This window comes from Haemorhous mexicanus, chromosome 5 (assembly GCF_027477595.1).
Source record: "Haemorhous mexicanus isolate bHaeMex1 chromosome 5, bHaeMex1.pri, whole genome shotgun sequence".
NCBI classification, from domain to species: domain Eukaryota; kingdom Metazoa; phylum Chordata; class Aves; order Passeriformes; family Fringillidae; genus Haemorhous; species Haemorhous mexicanus.
Window position 1 is genome coordinate 35,119,486 of NC_082345.1, and position 24,192 is coordinate 35,143,677.

Below are 24,192 nucleotides of genomic sequence, written 5' to 3' on the forward strand. Positions count from 1 at the left end.
AAAAATAACTGGTTTTAATGGATTCTGACTCTGATCAGCCTGACTTAACTCTGACTTTGAAACAACACAGATGTATAGAAACTTATCAATAAAAGCAACCTTTGTAATTTTGGGAAAAAAGCCTGTAATATTTTATTGTTTGCAAAACAAAATAATTTACTTCTATCATGCTAAACTACCTCATTAAATGCATAAAATAGGTTATACTTGTTAAATTTTATACTTCAGGGCCTTACCATAAAGTTCAAAGTCAAAATAAAATGCCTTTAACATATCAAACTGGATTTTTTCAACACTTTTTTATGACAGTAAAGAAGTGAAATGAGAAATATAGTTCATTTCAACTTATTCTAAGCAACAGAAGATGCTTTCATTGATATTTTCTGGTGGTATGTAACACTGTTAAACTGTAGGTAGAATTTTTATCAAACCTTTCTGACCATCTTGGTCATAAGAAGGCTATCTTTAGCTGCTAAATGCGGTGTTGCCCATCACTTACGAGTCTGTAAAATTATAATATAAATAAATTTCCATTTCATAAGTAAATTTACGTTTGTTAAGAAATTTTGTAAAACACTGGCTTAAAGTTTTCAAAATGTTAATGAATCAATCACAGGAGAAAACACAGAGCATCAATAATTAGAACAATATTTCACTTTCTCTTTTAACAGGATAGGGACCCTTTTCCCAAAAGTTCTATAAATTTACTTCTCAGCATAGCATGATGATCACATATCTCAAACATTACTTAACGTGCTTGGCAGGAAGGCTATGTAAATCACCTCCTTTTGTTTTTAGGGCATTTTCCACATGTTCAAGAAGCAGTGAAAAGATTAGTTGCTTAAGAAATCATTAAGTGATAAAATCAAAGCACAAGAACACAAATCCTGTCAAATGTAGGAGTATAATCCAGTAGAAAATAAAATCATATACCTCTTATAGAAACTTGCTTAAGTTATTTATGGAAATTAAAATGTCTCTTTTCTAGAGTTTTCTTAGAAAACGAGAACACTACAAATAGCCCTGTTGGGTCTCTTTGCACTATTTGTGGAATAAGGAACTACTCATCTTGGTTAAAAAATCTGAGTCTGGCCTTAAGCCAGCGTGGGCCAGATCCTGCCATCCTTAGTAGAGCTGAATAGTACTTTAAGCTGGGCCTGATTATGAACCGATTACTCATGTTGTGCTGAGAGGCTTTTTTTTTGCATGAATGGGGCCATTGTGAATAAACATTTACAAGTGATTCACAATTTGGCCTATGTGAGTAGCCCCGCTCTCATCAATGCCACTACTCACGGAGTAAAGCACTACTAAATAAAACTGGCAGAATGTGACCCTGTTGTAGTACTTGACATCTAACACGAAGATACTTTTTCATTAGCTAAATGAAACGCTGCAGCCAACAGGCCATCATTCATTCTTCGAGACGAGGCTGATGCAAGAGCATGACAAGCTTAATGCAGGCCTGCAACTTATCACACCTCAGGTTTAATGAGGGGTTGAATACCTATTTATTTAATGTATAAATTTATGCTAGAAACAAGGAATGAAAAATTTCCATTGCTAGATTTGAGGATGATGAATTAATTAGAATTGCATCCTTTCCACTTAATTAAAATCAGCAGGAAGACGACATGGTCTTTATTTTTCCCCCTTTGATTTTGGAAGTTTCAAGCACCTAAAGTAGTTGTAATATTTTGAAAATGGATATTTATTCTATAATAAATCTGCAATTGCAATAAATTCCTAGGAATTATTGCATCTTACTCCCGACATAAAAAAACTTGTACAAATTACTTTGGGGGCATTTCAGAAGAAAACAATAGCAAATTCTGCTATGAAAATAAATAATTAAATTGAAAGAGGAAACAACAAAAATGGATCAGAGATTGCCAGCTTAACCTTTCCTTCTTTGTCCACTAATGAAACCCTAACAAAAAGTTCTGAAAATCGCTTTGGCATGTTCTAAATATTATGCCTTAAAAATAATTATTTTCAGTGGAAACCGAATAAAATTTAACAAAAAAAAGTTTAACTGAAAATAATTTGTTAACAATCCATTGTACTTCCAGCACTTTCATCCTTTTGCATGTTGCAAAATATTCTATACAAAACTAATGCCTCTACCTGTACCAATAAAATTCTTTTTTTTCTTTTTGCTTTAAAACATAAGTCTGGTTTTACTGCTGTCTAAATAGACCATAAAAAAATGGAAAAGATAACTTCTAGCCAGAATACCCTTTTCCAGCTCCTCAGGCCAAAATAGAATTTTTAGAAGGAGAATCAGATCAGGAAACCACAAATTGGAGTATATGTATGTGTTAAAATCTGAGTTTATTACTAGTGGAAAATAGGACAACCTTCCTTTCAGCTGTGTAAGACTCTGCTGTAAAACTCCCATTTTTAGTTGATCCTGATGGTTTCAAAGTCAAGTTTGTTTATTCTTGAAAGACTACGGAATGAGTCCATCTCCTATTTTTGTTTCAAGTTTAGCCCCCATGAGTGGGAGAAGAGAAAATCTGGGGATTCCTGTGTGTTTGTTTTTGTGAGTACTGGTAGTTCTGCAGTTGCTGTGGTGAAATCTGCTTCCCAATCTTCCCTTCTTCCCCCAAGCGCCCTCTGTTCCTAACTAATGGCCAGAGAGAAAAGCAAGAATGAGAAGGGGGTGCCCCGAGAGTTGTATCCTGTTCTAATCACAGCCATGCAAGTCCTTCTTTATTTCAATTAATTTACTTTGCCTTTATGAACCTGAGAGACTGACTGTTGCTTTCAAAGAGGCTGACATTTCACTCATCTGAAGGAGCTTGGAATGTGACAGGGGAAAGGGAGGAGAAGTAAATCAAAGCAGATATCAATTCTCCAGATGTAAAGTATTTTTCTTCTCCTCTATTTTTTTTCCACCAGAAATGTCAGAAAGTCTGCTGACATTTTAATTCCTTTGTGATAGGCTGGGAGCTGAGAGCCAAGTTCTGCTGCCATTGCAGTCAAAAAGATTTTTCCCGTATACTTTAAGAGTAGCAAACTAGTTTTACACTGTGGAAAGCATATAAGTAAAGTTTCAACAAAATGTAATTAAAACTAAAATGGCATTAACATCATCTTAGGATCAGATACAAGCTGAAACTGACAAGCCTTGTTGCACTTTTTTGTTTCAGTTTGACCATAGAGTAGCAAAACCCAGTAAAATGGACTGTAGGAAGTAAGACCTCAGTGTTGCGCTGTTTGGGGTTTTTCCCTAATCTGAATTCTGATAAAAGTGTAGTAGTACTATTCCATGCTGTCTATTAGTCACCCAAGCTTCATGACACCCTATCTGTAACCTTTGAGATTTAACTTAAATATACTAGTTGACGCATAATCTGTGCACACCTTTTAAAACTCTATTAAGCACTGTGATCCTACTTTTAGCCTTTTATGTGTCCAAAAAAAAAATCGCATTATCTTTAATCAAAACACACTCAGGTCCACAAGACAAAGTAGCACCTTCTATTCTTATTGCATTAGTTGTTCATTGATATAAATTCAACAAGCTCAACATGCATTTAGCAAAACTGCAGAGCTGGCTTAGAGCAGCAGCACAGTGCTGAGAGAACTCAGTCTACAAATTCTACCTACAGCATGAGTGGTCATATATTTCCTTCTTTGTGCTTAAAGATTTACATCATGGGTTAAGTATAATAAATTTATTTCCCTTTACCAAGTTGTTCCTTTATGAAGTATTCATTTGCAAAGCATGAATTTTTTATACAGGACTGCTAAAAACCATGGAGTAGACACATTTGCTTAGTAGTTTTATTTTTTTTTTTTCAGGTTCTATAATCATATTTCATCAACTGGTACAACAAAACATATATAAAAAGCAAAACAAAGAGGGCTTGTTGAGCTTGATGCATGGTAAATCTATTTGGTTTATTCTTGGTTTATTGTTAAATATTATATTGCATTTCTTAAAGCAGACATTGTGTATATTGTGATTTCTAGCATTCCACACACAGCAGCTTATTGTTGTTCCCTTTAAATATGGGAAATAAAAATGGTTTTAGTTTGCTTAAAAAAAAAAAAAAATTGAAAGAGAGTACTGCTATATTACATGGCCCAAGAAATATTGGCAGCATGCTCTTTGGCTTTCATCCGTAGAACTGCAATGCTGGAGGACCTCCTTTCAAACTCTGGCTTGGTTTCAAAAGCATGTCCATTGGTTGCCCCAGAAAGCAACGAGTCAGTGAAAAAATTATTGAGGGGCATGTGGCTAAATTGATTCTGGTGGTTTGAAAAGCCTGTGTAGCCAGAATCTGTCCGGGGTGAATGGGAGTAAGGTGTCATACAGGAGGATGTATCTCGTGGCAGCATGCAGGAGGTAACCACAGAACCACTGGCCGCATTCCCTGCCCACAGATTGTTCTGAATCTGGAACATATAAAATGAACACAATTAAACTTAGAAAGTTCATCTTTTGTTTTCTGCAATGCTTGGTTTGCTTTACTTCGCATATAATTAGTTCCCCTCTGAAACAAGCAAAAAGTATGTAACAAGTTCTCTGCAATCGTGTCGGAAAATAGTGTGAAGAGATCACATCAGACAAAATATGAGATCGTTCACTTAAGAGCAAGGCCTGATGAGTCGTGTTCCTTACTTTGTCATCCATTTGTCCTGAGGCTCCATATATATGTCTAGTGTTGAAGCTCAGGATGCCATCAGCCCAGCCAGTCAATAAAATTAGTGGAAACACACAACTGACATCAGAGAAAAGGTGTCAAAAGAGTACAAGATCACAGATATTTTCAGCATAACTGCTTCTCCTCATTAGAATTCCCACTGTAATGGTCGGAAAAGGGTGAACAAAACAAAGCAATTTGGATTTCTCAAGGGATAAAACCCAACAAGTATTTGAAAAATTTAATAATGAGAAGCCTTGCATAATTACTTTACAACAAATGAAACCTAAACCACAGAAAATTATAGATAATACATTCAAGACCTTTTCTTAAATTTGTTTCAAAGTTAGATTTGACATAAAATTTCTTTTCATGACTTGTTATGGGAAACTATACTTTGAGAGCATTTCTGTTACAGCATTCAGCCTTTACAAGCTGCATTGTGCATCCCTGGAAAACGTTGCATGACAGACCAGGACACAAACTTTGTGGTTATCAGCAATGTCTGGAGCAACCATGTATTCAAGCTTTGATGTATAATCCTCTATACTTGGCAGTTGCTTAAAACTCCATTCTGAGTCTCAGGCCTTCTACCATCTATGTGTAGATGCTATTTATGGATAGGTATTTTTCACTTGTTTGTTACTAGATGGACAGACAGGAAGATTTTTAAGACCTATAGGTCAGTTCTTGTTGTTTTCTCAGATTGCATGGTCTTTCATTCCTGTTCTATTCACTTTGATTTGATCAAGCTTCACACTCAGCAACTGCCCTTCTGTTTTTCCAAACTCTCTACTGTCTCTCTATAAGTACTACTTGCATCTGGTATAATTTCTGGCATACTCGAACTTCCTCGGTCATTCCTCATTTACACACACCGTTATACAATACATACAGCTTTGTATGGCTTCTCCACTTTTACCTTATATGCCTTTCCTGAATGCTGATTTTTTAATGTTCAAATAACATCAGGCAAGACATTTTTAGCCCCCGTTCACAATACAGATCTTGTCAACCAGTAACTGTATCCTTTCCTATTTGTTTTCCTTTGCTAAATTTGTCTTCACTCTAAAAATCTGTTGTCTGTTCAGTGTATCCTTGCCCTGATGCACTGAGATTGAGCCCACGTGTCTTTTTTCTCTGTGATTTGTTGGAGTAACTCAATTACTCTTCAGTTAGCACTGAAAAGTGAATTCCCACTTTAAACTTAATTCTACATTCACATTCCAAATCCACAGACAAAGGAATTTTGACTTTAAGATATAAAGGTTATCTCTCTAGCTGAGTGATTTTTTCTGTCAAAGTAGAGGTCAGAGGAAGTAATGAATTATGACAGACACACACATACACACACACAGAATGAAAACATGTTTCTAAGGCTGATGAGTTGTGTTTTCTCTCATTGTCCTATCACTTTGCAGCAGCACATACCAAACCACCAACAAGCTAAAGCGATAAATTATGGTTCGCTGAACTCCTCTAGCTGAGATCGAGTGCACATAGGAAGGATGAAATAGTCTTATTTTTAAAGTTAATATTTTAAACAGCTGTATTAGCAAGGTCATCAGGAGCTGACAAACTAATCTGGACTCCTTGGGAATTCCAGCAGTAAAAATATAATCCAGTAAATGCTCCATTTTGGTTTCCTCTGAAAGCCTGGGGAAAAATCATGGTAGCAACATATCTCCCCAGCCTCTGGGTCTGCTCAGCTTGTTTGCGTGGACGGGCATGCATGCAGTTATAGTTCCACACACACTCATGGATGTGCCTTTCCATGCACATCCACACAGCTGGGGACACCCCAGGCTCCTGCTCCTGCATATTTTAGGTGATCTGCTGGGAGCCAATGGAGGATGTAAGGTCACTGAGGTAGGATATGGAAGATTTTTCCTTCTTGTGGGCCTCCTGATGTCTATATGAGGAAATCTAAAAAAAGTTTCAGAACTTTCCAGTTGCCTCCTCTCATAATCACTTTTTAGAAGACTCAAACGTCAGCCCATGGGAGACTCTCTACAGTTTGACATGATTCCCAGCTGCCTTATTACTCCTTGATTAACCTACCTGAGCCAGTTTTGACTTCTAATCAGACAAATTTCCCCAGGGAGAAACTAGTCAACCTATGCAGAGTCAAATGCATGAGCTATTTCTGAAGGAGTTCATAATCTCCAAAGCTAACTTACATGCAACAAAGTCCTACTTATCTGACTTACTGATTTTTTTTTCTAAGAAATGCTATGCCAAATGCTGCAGTCACCCAGGCAGCACAGATATAATTACAGGAGGAATTTTCCAAAAAAAAAAAAAAAAGTTTAAATACAAACATGAACAAGTTTGCCTTTAATAGAGTCATGATGGGAAATCTTCAAAAGGTTCAAAGGCTCAGTTATTAAGTGCCCAATAACCCATGTGGTCTGGAGGAATCACAAAATCACTCTTTCTTTCCATACTTTGAGTGGTTTGGTTTGCAGTAAACTAAGTTTAGTAGCACCAATTTTCCTGATATTTTTATTCTAGACAAATCTCTTTCAATTTCGGTTCAGTGAGATTGCACAGGTGTAAATGAGAACAGAATTCAGCTGCAAATCCTAAAATATGCCAATGTCTTTTTCAAGAAATATGTAAACAAGCTATTAATTTCTAAAAGTTTTAAAGGAGTGCGCGAGGTTTCTTCCTTAGAGAAAGGAATTCAAATTATTAAATTTAACTTCAGGAATGCCACAAGATTCTCAGAGAGCTTTACATCTTCTCTCATCAGGCAGTTATGCCTTCCAAACCAATGTTTCAGTTATATCAATTTTCTATTCATTTTAGTTGGTGCAGTGACTTCACATTTGGTATTAAATTTTCATTTCTTCACAAGGATTTACAACATAAATATCTTGTAGTGAAATTTAGGTGAAGAAGGTATTCCTGTATTAAAAAGAAATACAGTAATGTTTCACAATAAGTCAAAATGATCAGACCTTCTTCTGGTATGTTAGAAGGAAAAGCGACATTATGTACATGAATTTAAAGAAAATATTTTTCCTCTTAAAATCTTGTGTGATCCATGAACTATATAAAAGGCAATTCAGAGACTGTGAATGAGGCCATACATACAGCACATCTCTGGTTTCTGTTAACATCACAAACAACTTGAGCTTTGCTCTTGTGGTTACCATGAAATTACCAGAGCCCTTCAATATATTTACCTACTGTATGTTTTATACACACATACACATGCACACACACCCTTCCTGATAGAAAAAGAAATAGGATTTCATAGCTGTGACAAGAACATAACTGGAGAGTTATGGTTGTTAACATGGTTATGATACAAATTCCTAAGCACATGACCTTCTGTTGGACACTGCAGAGGAAAAAGAGCTGAGGTAATTGGTCATCCCACTTGGTGTCATCGCTTTTTGTCTGTAAAACTTTCAAGCTCCCTGAGCTTCAGCCTTTTTATGCAGCCCCTGGAAAAGTCACATAAACTCAAATATCAAATTTTTCTGGGAGTTTTGCTATCACTTCCCTTGCTTTGTTCTCCCATCACCAAACTCTTGACTCGTGTTATTTCAGCCGCCTGCCTATCCAAGCTAGAGACCATCTCTGTTTGAGTGCACATGTTTTAGTGCTTCACATGGGAAACAAAATTCTAATCTCTTTTAAGGTGTCTAGATATCAAGAGACGTTATTATTACGTTACATCATAAATGTTATATGTGCTAAATATTATTATAATTACTCTAGTAATTAGAAACTACACATTTACTCTGAGGAAAACAAGAGTGGCACTAAATGAAGAGTTAAGAATTTATGTAAATATAGAGAACATATGAATGTCAGACGGATTTGCTAAATTTCTGTCACTCTTCTCCTTGCACTAGCAGAAAATATCAAATCTGTGCTAGCACAAGAAACTACTTTCAGGAGATTAAATGCAATAGCTGTTAAACTGCTCAAAACTACTAGTTCACAGCTTGTATCTGTTGGTCATTTCTAGTCCATCACTACATCTAATTTGTACTGTAAATTTATATATTTTTTTTCTGGGTGCCCCTTTAGAACATCTGAAATTCAGGTAGAAATTTGCCTGTACTTCCTAAACTTTTAAATTCTCAGAATAATTTAAACCGAAAAGAGCCTCTGGGATTATTTTTCTAAACCCTTGCTTGTAGCTACTCTAAAATTTAGATAAGGTTACTCAAACTCCATCCAGCCATGTTTTGAGTCATTCCAGCTGCAGGGGTTCATTAATTTCTATGGACAATCTGTCCCAGTGCTTCACCACTCTCATTGTATTTTTACATTAATATCTAGACAGAGCACTTCTCGGTGTTTAATTTGTGATCATTTTGTAGGAGCTGTTGGACAAGTGCACGTGTGAAGATCACCTGTACTGCATTGGGCTCATGTATGGCAGAGATGCAGCACACAATTTGCAGATATAAATAGAATGCTAATTAGCACATGATAGGGAGAGGCTTAACGATACAGATTTAAAATATGTGATAGACCCCTTCAGTCCACATTTGGCTTACACATGGTGAACAAAATAAAAAACTGACCGTTAGATTACACACTTGAACAAGTTTGCTAAGTTTCAAAATAATGTAGGATATGAAAAGTCATCAGGCTTTCATTCTTGTATGGGATGTTTTATAAATTGCAAATTCTCCCTACTGCAATCTTGAGGCCACTTACAATATGGATGAATTATATTTCAACTGTATGATACAGTTAAACACAATATTTTGTATTTTGAAAAATACTATTAAAAAATTTGTGTATCTTAAGGGGAAAAAAAGAATTTGCCATTTAATTAAGCCCCAGTAAAGTCACTAAGTCACTCACACTTAAAGAAATACACGTTTCACAAAAAAGTTCCACAGAACAACAAACTGAATGTCGAGACTGTGAGAAGGACCACATAAAGTGATGGTTAATTACCAAGAAAAAATAAAAGTGCAGTGCATATCTACTTTGTGTGGAACAGACACCACCCAGAAAGATTAGAAGTGTCACTCCCCTCTTGTTGGAAGATCAGCCACAGCAGGGCAAGGGAGCACCCATGCAGTGAGACACACACCATGCAGGTGGTGGCTCAGCCCGAGCTCCACGCTGTCACAGCCAGACAGCATGAGTGTGTGACAAACTTCTTTGAAGCCAGCTCAGAGATGTCTGCCACATCTACTCATGCTCAATCAGTGTACCCATAGCCTTAACGAACTATTGTGATTAGCTGTCATTTATGTGTCTACTACAGTTAAAAGAAATTTTAAGTCATATAACATGTGGTGTCTAATACATTCCATATGAACATTTAATTGGAGCATGTAACTTTGATTATTGCTAATGAGGATTAGCCATATGTACTGAGGCTAGAGCAAACGATAATGATGATCCAAGGACTCAGTACTTAACACATGTATGCTGATACCACTTCTACACTCTGACTGCCAACACATCATGTCATGCCAAGCTGTTCAACATATTAATTTGATTTATCATTCTGGTGGATGGAATGCAAATTTCAGCCTCTTCCTCCTATTTATGAGGTTTCAACATTTTCCTTTCTTTCTACACCTTCTATATCATTCCTGTTCCCATACTGAAAAGCTTTTGTTGTCTTAGGATTTCCACCTGCACTAGATTGGGCTTTTTCAACTGAAACAAAAAAATTAAATTCTATCCTATCCAAGTCTTGCCTGCATTTTCAAGAAAATTTAAAAAATACCCAAACATTTTGCATGTGATATTAAGAGGGAAAGTAGAGTGGTATGACAAAATTAATCCTTTTAAAAGAACTTAGAAGAAAAATTACAACAAATGAACATGATTCAAATAACAAGTAAGGAGAAGAGATGCAAAGAAAAAAAAGAGCCTAGATGGGAGAAAAATGTTGACCTTTTTAATCTGCTTTTCAATGACACAATGTAATGATTATTTACATACTGATGCAGTTATTTATCAATTTGATTCACATAGGGAAATCTGGGAGTCTGTGTGATAATAGTATAGGCTCCTGTTTGTGTAAATAAGGGGGAGGGAGGGTAAAATGAAATTTTTTCTCAGGTTTTCTAGTTAGTTCTCACAAGTAATCATTAAATCTGACGAGATCAAGTACCTTTGTAACAGGTGCCTTCCCACTTACATAGGGTGGCAGAGGAAGTCAAATAAAGACCAATAAGGTAAGAGGAGAAAAAAGCAAAAGAGGCTTTTTTGTTGTTCCTCTTCCAACATATTTATGCATCTGTGTAGATAACTAAAAATGACTGCAGCTGAACCAGGTATCAGAATAAAAAGATGTTGACAGTTTATCTTACCTATTTTACACCTTACATTTTAGGAATAAACAACTTAATTGATCAGATTATTAACTGTAAAGGGAACCCATATCTGGCATAAATGTCTCTTTGGTTAAGTTTTCTAAACACAAATGTCTAATACTTATCTGACCATGGTTGCCTAAAATGAAGGATGGATCCTTCTTTTAAATCCTGTTCACTTCAACATTATCTCAGATATCCTGAGATATATTTAATAACACTCTACACTGTATTTAAGTGATCAAATTAAGTATGGCTTGTTTACTAACATTCACTCTGGTGAAATGAAGTAAACTTCCCCATGAAGGGAATCTGCATTCATTTCCCCACTGGTGTTAAGATGTTCCATCTTCACTTTCATATCATCAATAGGATATTGCTAGTTAAGCTAAAAATGTCTATGACATGTGTTTTCCTGAGTGCACTTAAGATGACTTAGACAACAATGTGCTGTATCTACAAGAAAACATTGAAGTTCAAACACTGAAAGTAATGAAACTGAAAACTTTTACTAAAATTAATGAAAATCACTGTTCATAAAATTTTCCTAGAAAAATCTGATTTTCAGCATAATGTTGTTAGAGCTTTGAAAAAAAATCTGAATAACAGATGATTTTTCTAGAATGTTGTACAAACTGCCCTTCTCTGTAACCCAGGTTTTGATAGTATAATTAATAGACGATATATGCATGCAGAATTTGGCCAGTTTAGGAGATATTCAATTTCTTGGCAGGTTCAATTTGGGAGATATTCAATTTCTCAGACAAGCAATTAAGAAAACCCAAACAAACAAAAACCCAAAAGTCAATATACTGTAAAAATAATTAAAATTAGACTGAAAGAGCAAAGTAAAGAATTATGATCTACCAAAAAATTACCTAAATTGTTGTTATGGTGAAGATAAAGACATGGAATTTAATAGCAAAATTAGACTGGATTGTAGAGAAAGGTCTTGTACCAGATCACCTTCAGAGGTCACTTCCAACTTCAACCTTTCTCTGATTCAAAGCCAACCTTCTGTCTTTCAAAATGAAAGATTCATTTTCCCACAAGAGAAACCTTTCAGGTTTATGAAGTCACACAATGCACGGCAACATTATGTTCTTAATTTGTATTTGAAGAAGGTAATTGGTGAAGAGACTAAACAGAAGTCTCCACGACACCCTCTGTTGACTGCAGGAAACTGATGCTTCTGCTGGAATGCAACCAAGATGTGTTTTCTCATCATATCCATGGCTGGACTCAAAACAGAAAAATCTGCAGGCTGCAAATCCTTATAATGCACACCAGAAATTCATATTTGTTCCTGCTCTTTCTACTATGAAGCTGTAAACTTCTCAGCTTGATTTCATACTTTTTCAACATTCAACCTATATTTTCTTCCAGCAACAGGGGGTCTGTTTTTCTCCATGTTGTTTCTTAAATAAACTCCAGTGATCTGTGTTCCACAATCCACAAGAAAAAATTTACTTATTTAAAAGTTCATTTAAAAATTATTTATTTAAAAATATGGCAAATCTTGTCTAATATTTGCTTATTTCCTTGTCACAAGAGAAGTGCCTGTGGTGGTCGTGGTATCGGAATAAAAGCAAAGGAAAAAAGGATATTTGTTTTCTTCTCTTACATTAACTACAACGAAATAAAGGAATTGCTGGGGAAATCAATTTATGAAATTAATTGGTATTAAAAATGAAACCCTTGGTATTTAAAATGAAACCATTTTAAATACCTTTTCTGCCTGAGTTGTGGGATAGATTGATGAATTTATAGCAAGTCGGGAGCTGTATATTTATTTTCCATAAGTGAAGCAATTAATAATGGACATCTAGTTCAAAAGATTTGAATGCAGTGATGTTAGTGGTTGTGTTTTTAAAACAGATTTTCATTGTCTCACTCATTCTTGCAGAAAATGTTATATATATCATAGAGATGTGGTTTTACTGAAAGACAGGATTTCAGAATGTGAAAACCATGAAGAATTTCCACCAGGTTAGCAAGATTATGAATTTTTATTAAATTTTCTGTGATAATTGCCTGGATACCTACTCATATACAGAAAAGTAGCCAAATTTTTCTCTGAGGAGAGGGCTATCTTGTTTTTAACATGTAGCCAAGCTATGTGTGCAAGCCCTCAGCTGAAACAGCCAAAGCGCCGTCACACCTTCATTCAGCTCCTTGCTCTTGAACAGCAAGAACAGAACAGCACAAGGCAGCATTCTCATGCAGGTGACCAGATTACACATTTTGCCTCCCTGTTTACCTGCAGTCTGTCAGTCTGGGCTTGTAGGTGAGCACGTGGCATTTGTGCTTGTGAATGAGTATACATTTTGCATTTCTACACACCAGAGATGCTTGATATAGGATGATGGGACCAGCATTTGCATTTTAATCTTCTGTTTTTAAGAATCTATTAATTAGTGATGGAAATATTGTCAGGCTGAAACTCAGTTGTGTCATCTGTCTAGCAGATATTTTTTGACAAAAATATAATCAGAATTGCAGAGAATTAATCTTTTTAATCTGAAAGTACAGAATAGATCTTTTATTGGGTTGGAATTTTATAGATCCTATTATCATATAGTTAAAAATGTGGGATTATTGAAAAACATTAATTTTATGACAATGATTTTAAGTGCTTACCAATGATTTATATTATTCCATTATCTTATACTAATGAAATTTGGTAATTTAGGGAAATGCGTAGATGGAATCCTACTAAAAATACAAGATAAGCTGGCAGACACAAATTTAGTCTAGAAATCCCAAAGCTTCAGCACTGTTCCTTGTATCACTTGCTATGATGCTATAGGTAAATCAGAAAGACCTTGAAAGGAGAGCTGACCACCTTGACAGATCGTGAGTGAATGCAAATCTATGGCTTTGTGAATCTACCTGGGGCTACCTAAGATTGTGTCCACGTGCCTAAACATAGTCATGCAGTGCTTGCTAATACAGTTTAGGTTATTGCCCTGCTCTATTTTAAAATAAATCCAGACAGCCTTACAAGTGCCACCACAGCTGAAATGGTTGTGTCCATGTTCTGAGCTGCAGGAGCACGAGGCAGCTCTGGCCCAGGCACCAAACCTAGCAATATGTAACCTCTTCAGAGGCAAAACACATTAAACTGAATAGATGACACATAAGCCAAAGACCCCTGGTTCATTGCTAGTCACATTCATGGAATGTGACTAGCAACCTTAGAATCACTAAGGTTGGAAAAGACCTCCAAGATCATCAAGTCCAACATTTGACCAAACACTGCCATGCCAACTGAAGCACAGCCCAGTCAATTCTTGAACACTTCCAGGGATGGTGACTCCAGCACTCAACCACCATTTCAGTGAAAAAATTCTCCCTGATGTCTGACCTGAACCTCCCCCAGCTCAGCTTGAGGTCATGTCCTCTTAACTTCTCACTTGCTCCCAGGGAGAAGAGACCAAGGCCCATCGTGCTACAAACTCATTTAATGCAGTTGTTGAAAGTGATAAGGTCTCCCCTCCAGCTCCTTTTCTCCAGGCAAAAAACCCCAGCTCCCTCAGCTGCTCCTCACAGGACATGTGCTCCAGACCCCTCCCCAGCTCTTCTCTGAACATTCTCCAGCCCCTCAATGTCATTCTCATAGTGAGGGGCACGGAACAGGACACAGAATTTCAAGTGCAGCCTCACCAGTGCCCAGCACAGGGACACAACCCCTGCCCAGGTCTTGCTGGCCACACTATTGCTGATCCATGCTGATCCAGGATGCCATTGGCCTTCTTGGCCACCTGGGCACACGCTGGCTCATGTTCAGCTGCTGTCAACCAGCAGCCACAGACCCCTCTGCTGAGTCAAATTCCAGCCACTCTTCCCCAGCCCTGAGGACTTCTTCATTCAGCCAATTTAGAGCATGACCAAAGCAAGTTCACATGGAATATGAGCATTTTCTTAAGGTTAGCGGAGATCCTGCTGCCTAATGAAGCTGAAGAGCACCAAAACACCAGCAGTGGACTGGAACCATGAAAGATTTTTTGCTTTGCATGGTGTTTTTTTTTTTTTTTTTTTTATTAATTATGTGGTAAAAGCAATGTGAAACCAGAGACATGAAAAAAAAAGGCTCCAGAATAAAAACAATTAATGTGCTAAAACAAGCAAGAATACAAACAAAAGCAGAGTGAGGCAAAGCAGTAAACCAAAGGACTGGAGAATAGAGAGATAAGATTATGACCTCATTATGCAGTATACCTTACTATTTACTAACAGGGAACTGAAAAAGACAAAAAAAAACAAATTAAACCAACCACAATGGTCTGAGAGAGCTTTCCTGTCCCTCTGCCACTCTCCCCCTGTGATATACATTCAGTTCTGATTCTGCATGGCTATATTACGATTTTATGCTAGTAGGACTGTTATTTTATTTAATGGTCTGTTGAGGTCCATAAGGAAAGGGTGCATGTTTAACATATGAAGAGGAAGCTGTCTAGAGATCAGATAGTTTATACTTCATCTTAGCAAAGTATACAAAACCAGAGCTGTTAGGATGGCTGCCAAATGTAGAACCAAAGAAAGTACTGCTTGGTCTTTACCATACCTGAGGGTAGCTGTCAGTCCTTGGAAGAACAGATATATCATAGGTGGCAGCAAAGTGGCTCTTGGCTTGCTGGATCTGACCATAGCGTTCTCTTTTTCTCCATTTTGCTCTTCGATTCTGGAACCAAACCTAGAGTATACAACAAAAGAGTCATCAGGGTAAGCAAAATTATATCCTGTGAAAGGGTTTTTGGAAAATAAAAAATTTTGGACATTGGCTTTGAAAATTTCTGTTTATCTTAAAAAGAGAAGTTCTCCAACTGAAAATTAATTTTTCACTGTTTCAATCTTGTGAATGTCACACCTGCTTAATTTATTGCTGGCTATTTTAAATATACATATGGTTTCATTTATATTCCTCAAAACAAACAAACAAAAACAAAGACAACCTGAGAAAGATCAGTCTGTAGCAAGTAAAGAAACATTCTCTTAAATTCCCATGCCCACTAACTTGCTGATTGCCCGTAATCTGCCTCCTAGAGAGGTGTCCATAGTATTTATCAAGTGCAGTAATAAAAAGGCAGGAAAAATTGGCACAAGGACAGTAATCTAAACAGCAGGAAAGGTTTCTATAAGGAATGCTAGCTAAAAGGCCAGGAAGATAATAAAAAGTTACCATGTCACAGACACTTTTTTAACTACTGTGGGTTTTTTTTTTTCACTTTGGTGTTAGGTGATATCTGTTTCTTTTAATGGAAGACAAAAGAATTACATTTTCAGCTATGGAATAATTTAGATTTTATGCTTAAATTTATTTGTACTCCTTGGTCTGTTCTCTAACATTTTGAGTGTCAAGTATTATATTAAAAACACATTATATGACAATTTCTCTCTGTTACTGAAAACTATCATTGTCCCATTTTCTTAAAAATTTAGTCTGGTCTTTCGGACAGTTTAGTTTGGACCAGTTAGGAATTATCTTGATGAACAAAGGGGATTGCTAAGAAAAGTAACACTGTATAAGAGTAATATCCAACTAGTCATTGTTGTTCTGGTGTAAGCAAGCTCACTGAGACTTTTTTTCAAAGTCACACTTTTAACTGAATAATTTTTTTTTAAAGAAAACAATGACATTAGTTAGTTATCCTGCTAAACTGATCATTAATTCATTTCGATGTATGCATACATGAATGGTGGGGTTTTTTATTGATACTTCCTGTATTTTAGGATATATTTTCTGATTCCATGTTGTGGGTTATTTAAAATAACACTGTTTGGTTTATAATTCCATTCCTGCATTGATCTTTGGAGAACTCAACTGTCTTTTGATACTGCTTAAGCAACCAGGGCATAATTTTGCTCATTTTGATTCCCAAGGGTTTGTGGCAGATGTACCATCTTTTAAAAGATTCAGCAATCAAAGCAAGGCTCATGCATATAACTCCTGAGTATATATTGTTAGGAACCTTGGTGGTAAATTTGTGTTATTTATGATGCCTGAGGTTCAGCAAAAAGAAAAGGGAAGGCAAAAAAAAAAAAAATTCTCCTGTCTCCACATCAAGGACGTGATAAGGAAATTTAGTCATGAAGTTCTTTCCTTGAAAAAAGACCTTGACAATCTTCTTGAAATGGGTACCAATTACTGGACTGACATGCAGCAGGAAAGAGAGCAACTTAGATAAATTAGGTTCAGGTTGGCTCTCTCTGCATGTGTGCAGGACAAATATTAAATTGGATGTTGATGAAATGGTGGTGAAGGGAACTGTGGGTAAGGTATCCAGCTGATCACTCTGCTACACTAAGTCAAACAATTTGCTTGAATTCATAGAAGTAAATGAGAAAAAGCACTTTTTTTTTTTTCCTTTGACAATCCCCCAAAATGTTTCTGTTTACACCACTTTACTAGAAACTTACTCTTGGCAGAGATAAAGTAACCATTTGCCTCCACAAAGCAATGTAGAAATCTGCTGCTTGTTATCCTTGAATTGCCAGATGCTTGCCTTTAATGACGTAAGGCCTTGCAAATTGCTTAATCTTGTGATGGAATACTCTTGCTACTCTGGGTAGAAATGATCAACATGTCCTTCCATATTTAGCACATGAGAATGCAAAGATCAGTTATCTTTTAAGAAAGGTAAGAACATGTTTAAATAAAATAGAAATAAATACTCTGTGAAAGTCTGATATAGACATCTATTTTTCATTTACTGTCTTCTTTTTAATACTCTTACCATGTGAAGCTCTAAATCTTAAGGAAAAAAAAAGTGATAAAAAAGTCAGATGATACACTTTAGCTTAATTTTCCCCTCCCTATTCTCGCAATTAATTTGTTCTTGAAGTAGTTCTCCGTATCCCAGAATTATACATTTGTTAGAACGGTGTTTTAACATTTTGCTACCTTCTTTTTTTTAAGTCAAGACTAAATCCCAATGAATGGAAGTCATACTTGGAAAGCTGTACCAAATTCAGGAGAGGAATTGCACAGAGCCTAAAGAGTTAAAAGCCACTGAACCAAATTCCATCGGCATTGCTGATATCACATCGATGTGAGTGAACACACAGTTTTGCACTCTATTTTCTGATGACAAAGGCAAATGTGATGCCTGCTTGAAAAGACATGAAAAGAACACTTCTTTATAAAATTAATTAACTGGCTTTTTCTGAAAGTGTTTCTGATTTAATTTCAGTTTGTATGCATGTGCACTGACGTCTATTTCTCTACATGCGTGTGTGAGTATGCGTTTAATTACAAGTTGTGAAGTTGTTATCATATTCAAGTCACTAAATTAAAAAAATTAATCCCAGTCTGTAAGAATCAACAGGACTGTTATTCTCCAAACTGAAATCATGATTATTACCAGAACAGGAAAGATATCTAAAATGAAGATAAACTTGCAAAGTGTGGCTCACACCCTTTTCTAACAGAAGACCTCTAAACAAGGGAAAGGCTGCATTTCCTGGATATTAAGCTTCTTTTCTCACCATTGCACATCAAAAGCCATGACTATTATTGAGATTACTCTATGAGCACATACTGAATGAATCACATTTGTAGGCAGTTACGATATATGATAATAATGTACTAAGTGGTCCTCAGTATGTTTTGTTACAAAAACTCAAATAACATTATTAATAAGTTTTGGAAGTTTAAAAAGCAGAAATTTTACCTCCTAATTTTGTGACTTCTAAGATCATTCTGTATGGAAAAGATTAATAGATTATGTCCTTGTTTTATACAGGCACAAAACTCATACACAAATATATCTATGTAAATATAGGTATGTAGATATAGAGACACTTCTACACATTTATGTAAGCTCAGTTTCACTGCACACCCTTTGGATAGAAACAAGGAATTTGATTACTTTTTAGACTGTAATTTTCATGCCGTGACACACACAGAATCCTCTGCATCTGAGTTCTGCATTGTCATCAGTCTGAACTACATGCAACAAGTCTTTAGTGGGATCTTTACGCCTAACAATTTATGTTTTCACTGCCTGGAATTCTACAAGAGATCAAGACAGTTTTACTATTGATGTTGTTTTCTCATTCTTTAAACAAGTGTTCAGAACTGCAACACAAGCTATTTAAAAAAATAACAAGTTATTTTAGCACTACAGCGTAACAGCTCACATCCATAAAGAAATGAGGCAAAACGAGCTGTTTACTTTTGCTTTATGGGCTTTTGTACAATCCCCAAGAGTGTAATTTACTCATTCCTACAATGCACAATTTGTCATAGAAAGGCTGAAATCTGGTTCCTACCTGGACTCTGGCCTCAGTGAGCTCTGTTCTCAGAGCTAGCTGTTCTCTTACATAGACATCAGGGTAGTGAGTTTTCTGGAATACTTTCTCCAGTTCCTCCAGCTGCAAACTAGTGAAAGTTGTTCTGTGTCTCCTCTTCTTACTGCTGGAGACATTGCTGTCACACTTATCACCAAGTTCATCCAGGTCCCCCTTCTCCTGCAGCCCTTTCACTGGAGACATCCTGAGATTGTTGCAATTGTCCATGGGCCTGCTCAGCTCTGTGTGCAGAGGCTGTCCTTCCACTTTAGTAATCCCGTAGTTCACTGTACACAAGGTGGGTTAACAGCTGGTTAATAAATGATCAAGGGGGAAGGAGAGGTGTTTAGATTCAGGAGTTCATATAAAACAGTTTCACAAGGAAACAGATTCCATCGTGGCAGTGTTATTTCTTTATGAGATCATTGAAGAGGAATTTGTAATATTAACTACAGATAGAATAAAAGTGCTAAGTCACACTGAATTTTAACCGAGAGTGATACCTGAAAATATCATCTGAAAACTTACAGAGTGAGGAGACTGTGCAAGAGACTTGGATATTTTCACCCTACCACTACTGCTGCTAAAGTAGCTAACAATGCATGAAATCAGCCTCAGCTAGAGTTGTACAGATAAGGAATCTTAGCCCAAAACAGATTTTCATAATAGAGACACAAAGCTATTGACAAATGTGCCTTTAACTTGGAAGCAAATGCAAAAAAACCTCTATTTCTATGAAAATACAAACAGTGAAGTAAACTTAATAGTTGCAAACTGACAAATCCAGAAGCAAATTAAACCAAAAATTAAATTCACTTTTAAAATTCAATAAATTCCATATACCTTCTTTTGCATTTGTGGAATTGTTTCCAATGAGATTTGTTATGGTTACAAAATACAGGGCATTTCTGCAAAATGCTATCTCGCTAAATGTTAACTCATATAATTTGTAAAAGGATAGCAGGAACTATTTGTCTTTAGGTAAAACTTGAGTGGTAGAGATAAGAAATGTTTCACAGAAGCTTCTTAATAAGAAATGAAAACATTTCCTACTTTTCAATATTTTTAACTTATCACACATCACTGGAAAAGTAATGAGATAAGTCAATGAATTCAAAAAAACTTTTTTTTTCCTAAGAAAAAGGTGGGGAAAAAAGATTCAAACTCTGTAAAAATTAAAACTTACAACCATGCTATGTAACATAATAAGCTTGCTTTGAGATTGCCTCACATTCTCAGCAATTTCTTTTCTTTCAATTCGAGCTGATTGCAATGAAACACAATTTTCAGACACTTACCATCAACACATACATAGATAGGAAATGCCCCAAAGCCCTCGAGGCACACAATAAATTAGCTAATTAAGAAAAACTTCAATGTATAAATCAATTTCCTATAGGTTTTTGTTTTTTAAATTGCACTTGAAGAAATCTATCAATTTCTCACCATTTTTTTCGTAGAAATAAAAATCTTTCTCAAAAAATATATAAATACTTCAAAGACTGTATGAAGTAAAAAAGAATATCACATTGTTGGTCTTACTGCAGCTGATCTTAACAATGTTTTCCAATTTTTGTAGGAAATCAGTTTTTAAATTTTTTCTATAGCGATTTTCATCATGTCGGGATAATGAGGAAGATTTTAAATGTTTTAAAAAGAAAATATTCCTCATTATCTTTGCTTATAAGCTAGAAAATTTTAATACTTGATAGAATGTTTAACACTATTCTTTGGGGTTTTCGGGGACCGACGAGGTTTTCGGAAAAATCACCTTCACGCATCGATTGGTAACACTGCGGAGAACCCCGCTACGGTCGCAGGACGATATTTGAAGGAAGCAGAGATGAGCAAGCTGCCTTCCGTTCCCTGCCTGGATCGGCACCGGAGAGCGGGCCGTGTCCGGGCTCCCTCCGACGCCGACGGGCCGGCGATGCTTTTCCCGGGAGTTTGCGGGGTGAAAACGCCGCGGCTCGCAGCGGGGCGGGAGTGCCCGGGGAGCGGCCGGAGGGCGACCAGAGCCCGGTCGGGGGTGCCGAGGGTGGCCAGGATGTGCCGGAAGGTACCGGAGGACGGCCGTGTCCTACAGCACCCTCCGGGACCCTCCGGCCCCTCGGTCCCACGGGCGGGCTGTGCGGTGTGCTCGGAGCTGTGCTCTCGGCGAGCCGGGGGAGCCGGGCCGGGCCGGTGGGGAAGGCAGTAGCTGAAAAGCTGCACTGAAAGGAAAGGAGCTCTTCAAAGCAACCGTCTGCCTTCTCCCGGATTTGTTTTTTGTTTTTTTTTTTTTTTTTTTTTTTTTTTAATAGTAGCGGTAGTAGCATTGTAACAGTAGTATTGTTACTGTTGTTGTTCTTTTACTACGACCTGACAGCCCCTCGCATGCCCACATCCGAAGGATGCGCAGCTGCCTTTGGTCTCCCAGGGCGGGAGAATCCCTGCCCTCCCCCGTACATCTGCAGGAGGGGGAATAACCCCGGGATGACGACTCACCGTTGCTGTCCTGGCAGGGTGATGTCCTCTCCAGCCTCACATGATGCTCAGCTCTTTGCAGAGGGTTGAAGGCCTGTACGCATTTGCTGCCTGACGTTTTGCTATAAAAGGACTCATTGTCCAAAGTTTCCATAACGTGCTCCAAACTGCCTCCTGCTCCCATATAAAAGTCACTGTTCTTGCTCGGCTGGCTCTTCAGGGCAAACTTCTCGCTCAGAAAATCCATAATCATCTAAGGCTGCTTGAGAGCCTCTTCCCTAGACAGAGGCTGGACTGTGAGCAAGGGAGGGAGAGTGAGTGGATGGGAGGGAAGGAAGGAGGGAGGGAGGAAGAGGCGTTCAGTGCTTAGAGAGCTGTTTTGCCTCTGAGCCTTTGATTTGTCTTGTCTTGAAAGGGGAACCCGAAGTTGCTCTTATATCTTGAAGCTCAGCAGGACTTCTTGTGCAACCTCCCATTTCTAATGAATATGAAAATAAGCAAGCAGTCTAACTCCACCCCAGGTCCCCCAAGACCTAATCCCAACACAGGAGGGAGTTCCAGGCCCATTTTCCACAGACGGATCTTTTTCAGACAGACTCACACAAGCATTTGGGGAGGGTGAGGGGAGAAAGGGAGGGAGGGAGGCAGGGAGGGTGGGGAGGGAGGGAGGGAGGACAAATAAAAAGGACATTTCCCCTCTGCAACCTATTCGCATTTCTCCAGGGATACTGGAAGAGTAATCCCTCGCTTCCCTCCCTCTCCCCCCAGCTCCTTGAGAGGCTTAGAGAGAGGTAATTTCAGGGGCACATACCCTTAAGTAAAGGATCTTCTTTAATTGATTTGACTGATACGTCGGTAGCTGCAGTCCTGTTCCCTGAAGCTGTAAAATTAAGAACCGGTGTTCCTTCTTTATTAAACAGCTCAGAAGTTTTGTCCTAGAGTTAAACAGAGAAAGAAATGTTGTAGGCAGTTGTTTGTGCAGAGGGAATGTAAACCAGCGGAACTTAAAACTAGAACTGTCTCACATCAGAAAACTGGCCTAAAAGAGAATTTGCCTGCTATGAAACAGATCTCAGTTGTTGTGTGTGTGTTTGGGGTTGGGGGTGTCTGTGCGCCTGTGCAAAGTGGTTAAAACGGACATTATTTTAAATCTCCTGAAATACTATCAATAAAAAACAATACTGTTTCTAAATGAAAGTATTTATTAAAGTCTTTGGGAATAAAAAGAAAACTAAATGAGCCAAATACGCATGCATTCCTATGGATATTGGGAAAGCGAGTGGTTTCCACCCAATGTGTGAGCTTTGAAGTGTTGAATTCCTTGGTCTTTTCGCACATTGATAAGATTTAAACATAGGCGGGAGAGATAGTGGACTATTTCGAAGAGGCACGAATTACGGAAAAGATCTCCGTACTTCCTCGTGAAAGGAGTACTCTATGAAGTAAAGCAAACTCGAGATCGCAATCACTTCAGATGAGGATTTCAGCATCTTGGGCCCGCGTTTGTCTTTTCTGCTGAAGCTGTTTTAGAACCCAGTTCGGTGGGCCCTTCCCTCGCTGGGGCGGGGAGGGGAGAAGAAGCGAGGCTTTAATGAGTGGCTGAAGTACTGGTGCCACACTGGCCGGCCGGGGCTGTGGAGCAGCTTAGAGACCTTTCCTGTGAACCCAGTCAAAGGTGAAGGGAAGGCCAGTTCGGGTCCAGCATATTTCCCGGCAGGCAGCTTCCCTTCCTTCTTCAGCTGGTCTCTAACTTACTATTTTCCCGGAGAAAGGGGTAGGGAGAGGGTTTTTTTCCCCTACCACTATCGAGAAGCTGTGGGCACCATCCGCTACACGCACAATCTGTCCTTCCCTGCTGTCTGTCAGGACCGGGCTGCTACCCCCACCCCTCCGTTCCAGCTCCCAGCGTTACCTGCCGCCATCACCGAGCGGGGGCTGCGGGGGGCGCGGAGCCCAGTCGCGACAGAGCGCAGAGGTGGTGCTCGGGGACTTGGGGTGGGACGGGTTTTTTTGTGGCGTGGGGGTGTCGCTTTGGTGCAGAGAGAGAAGTGGAAGCGGTTTCCGTAAGACCCGGGAGAAGAGGAATTGAAGTGGCGCGGAGAAGGAGCGGCGCCCGCGGTGAGCGGCCAGGTGCGGCGGAGGCCGGCTCGCTGCCTGCCCCGGGAGAGCGGCCGGAGCCTGCCCCAGGGGCCGCTCCAAGGGCAGCTCCCGTCCCCGGATTTCTCATGAAAAATGACACGTTTCCTCCTTGCACCTTCTGGAACAACGCCTGCTCTGGACCCTCCGGATCCTCTCCCTGACCCCGCATCTCCGTGCGCTGGCACTTCGGCAGCGTGTTTATCACTGTGCCTTAAAAGCACTAAATGCCCTGGGGAAGGGAAAAAAAAAGGGGGGGGGGGGGGGAGCAGGGGGGGAAGAGAGACAGAGAGAGGGAAAAATGGAGCTCTGGATGTCTTTTAAATGAAAGA

The 24,192-nt window shown here is 38.3% G+C and overlaps 1 protein-coding gene across 2 annotated transcripts; it reads right to left on the reverse strand.

Moving 5' to 3' along the window:
* Positions 1 to 3,770: 3,770 nt before the first annotated feature.
* Positions 3,771 to 22,659, reverse strand: ALX1 (ALX homeobox 1). Of its 2 annotated transcripts, XM_059846839.1 has the most exons (5): positions 22,536 to 22,659; positions 21,746 to 22,018; positions 19,241 to 19,545; positions 15,534 to 15,662; positions 3,771 to 4,407 (listed from the first exon to the last, which is right to left on the reverse strand). In XM_059846839.1, the coding sequence occupies exons 2-5, from the start codon at positions 21,975 to 21,977 to the stop codon at positions 4,087 to 4,089; spliced, it is 987 nt and encodes a 328-aa protein (XP_059702822.1). In that variant the 5' UTR covers positions 21,978 to 22,018; positions 22,536 to 22,659; the 3' UTR covers positions 3,771 to 4,086. The 2 variants fall into 2 exon arrangements, with proteins under 2 accessions (XP_059702822.1, XP_059702821.1); XM_059846838.1 differs by lacking the exon at positions 22,536 to 22,659 and having other exon boundaries at positions 21,746 to 22,157.
* Between the last annotated feature and the right edge of the window lie 1,533 nt (positions 22,660 to 24,192).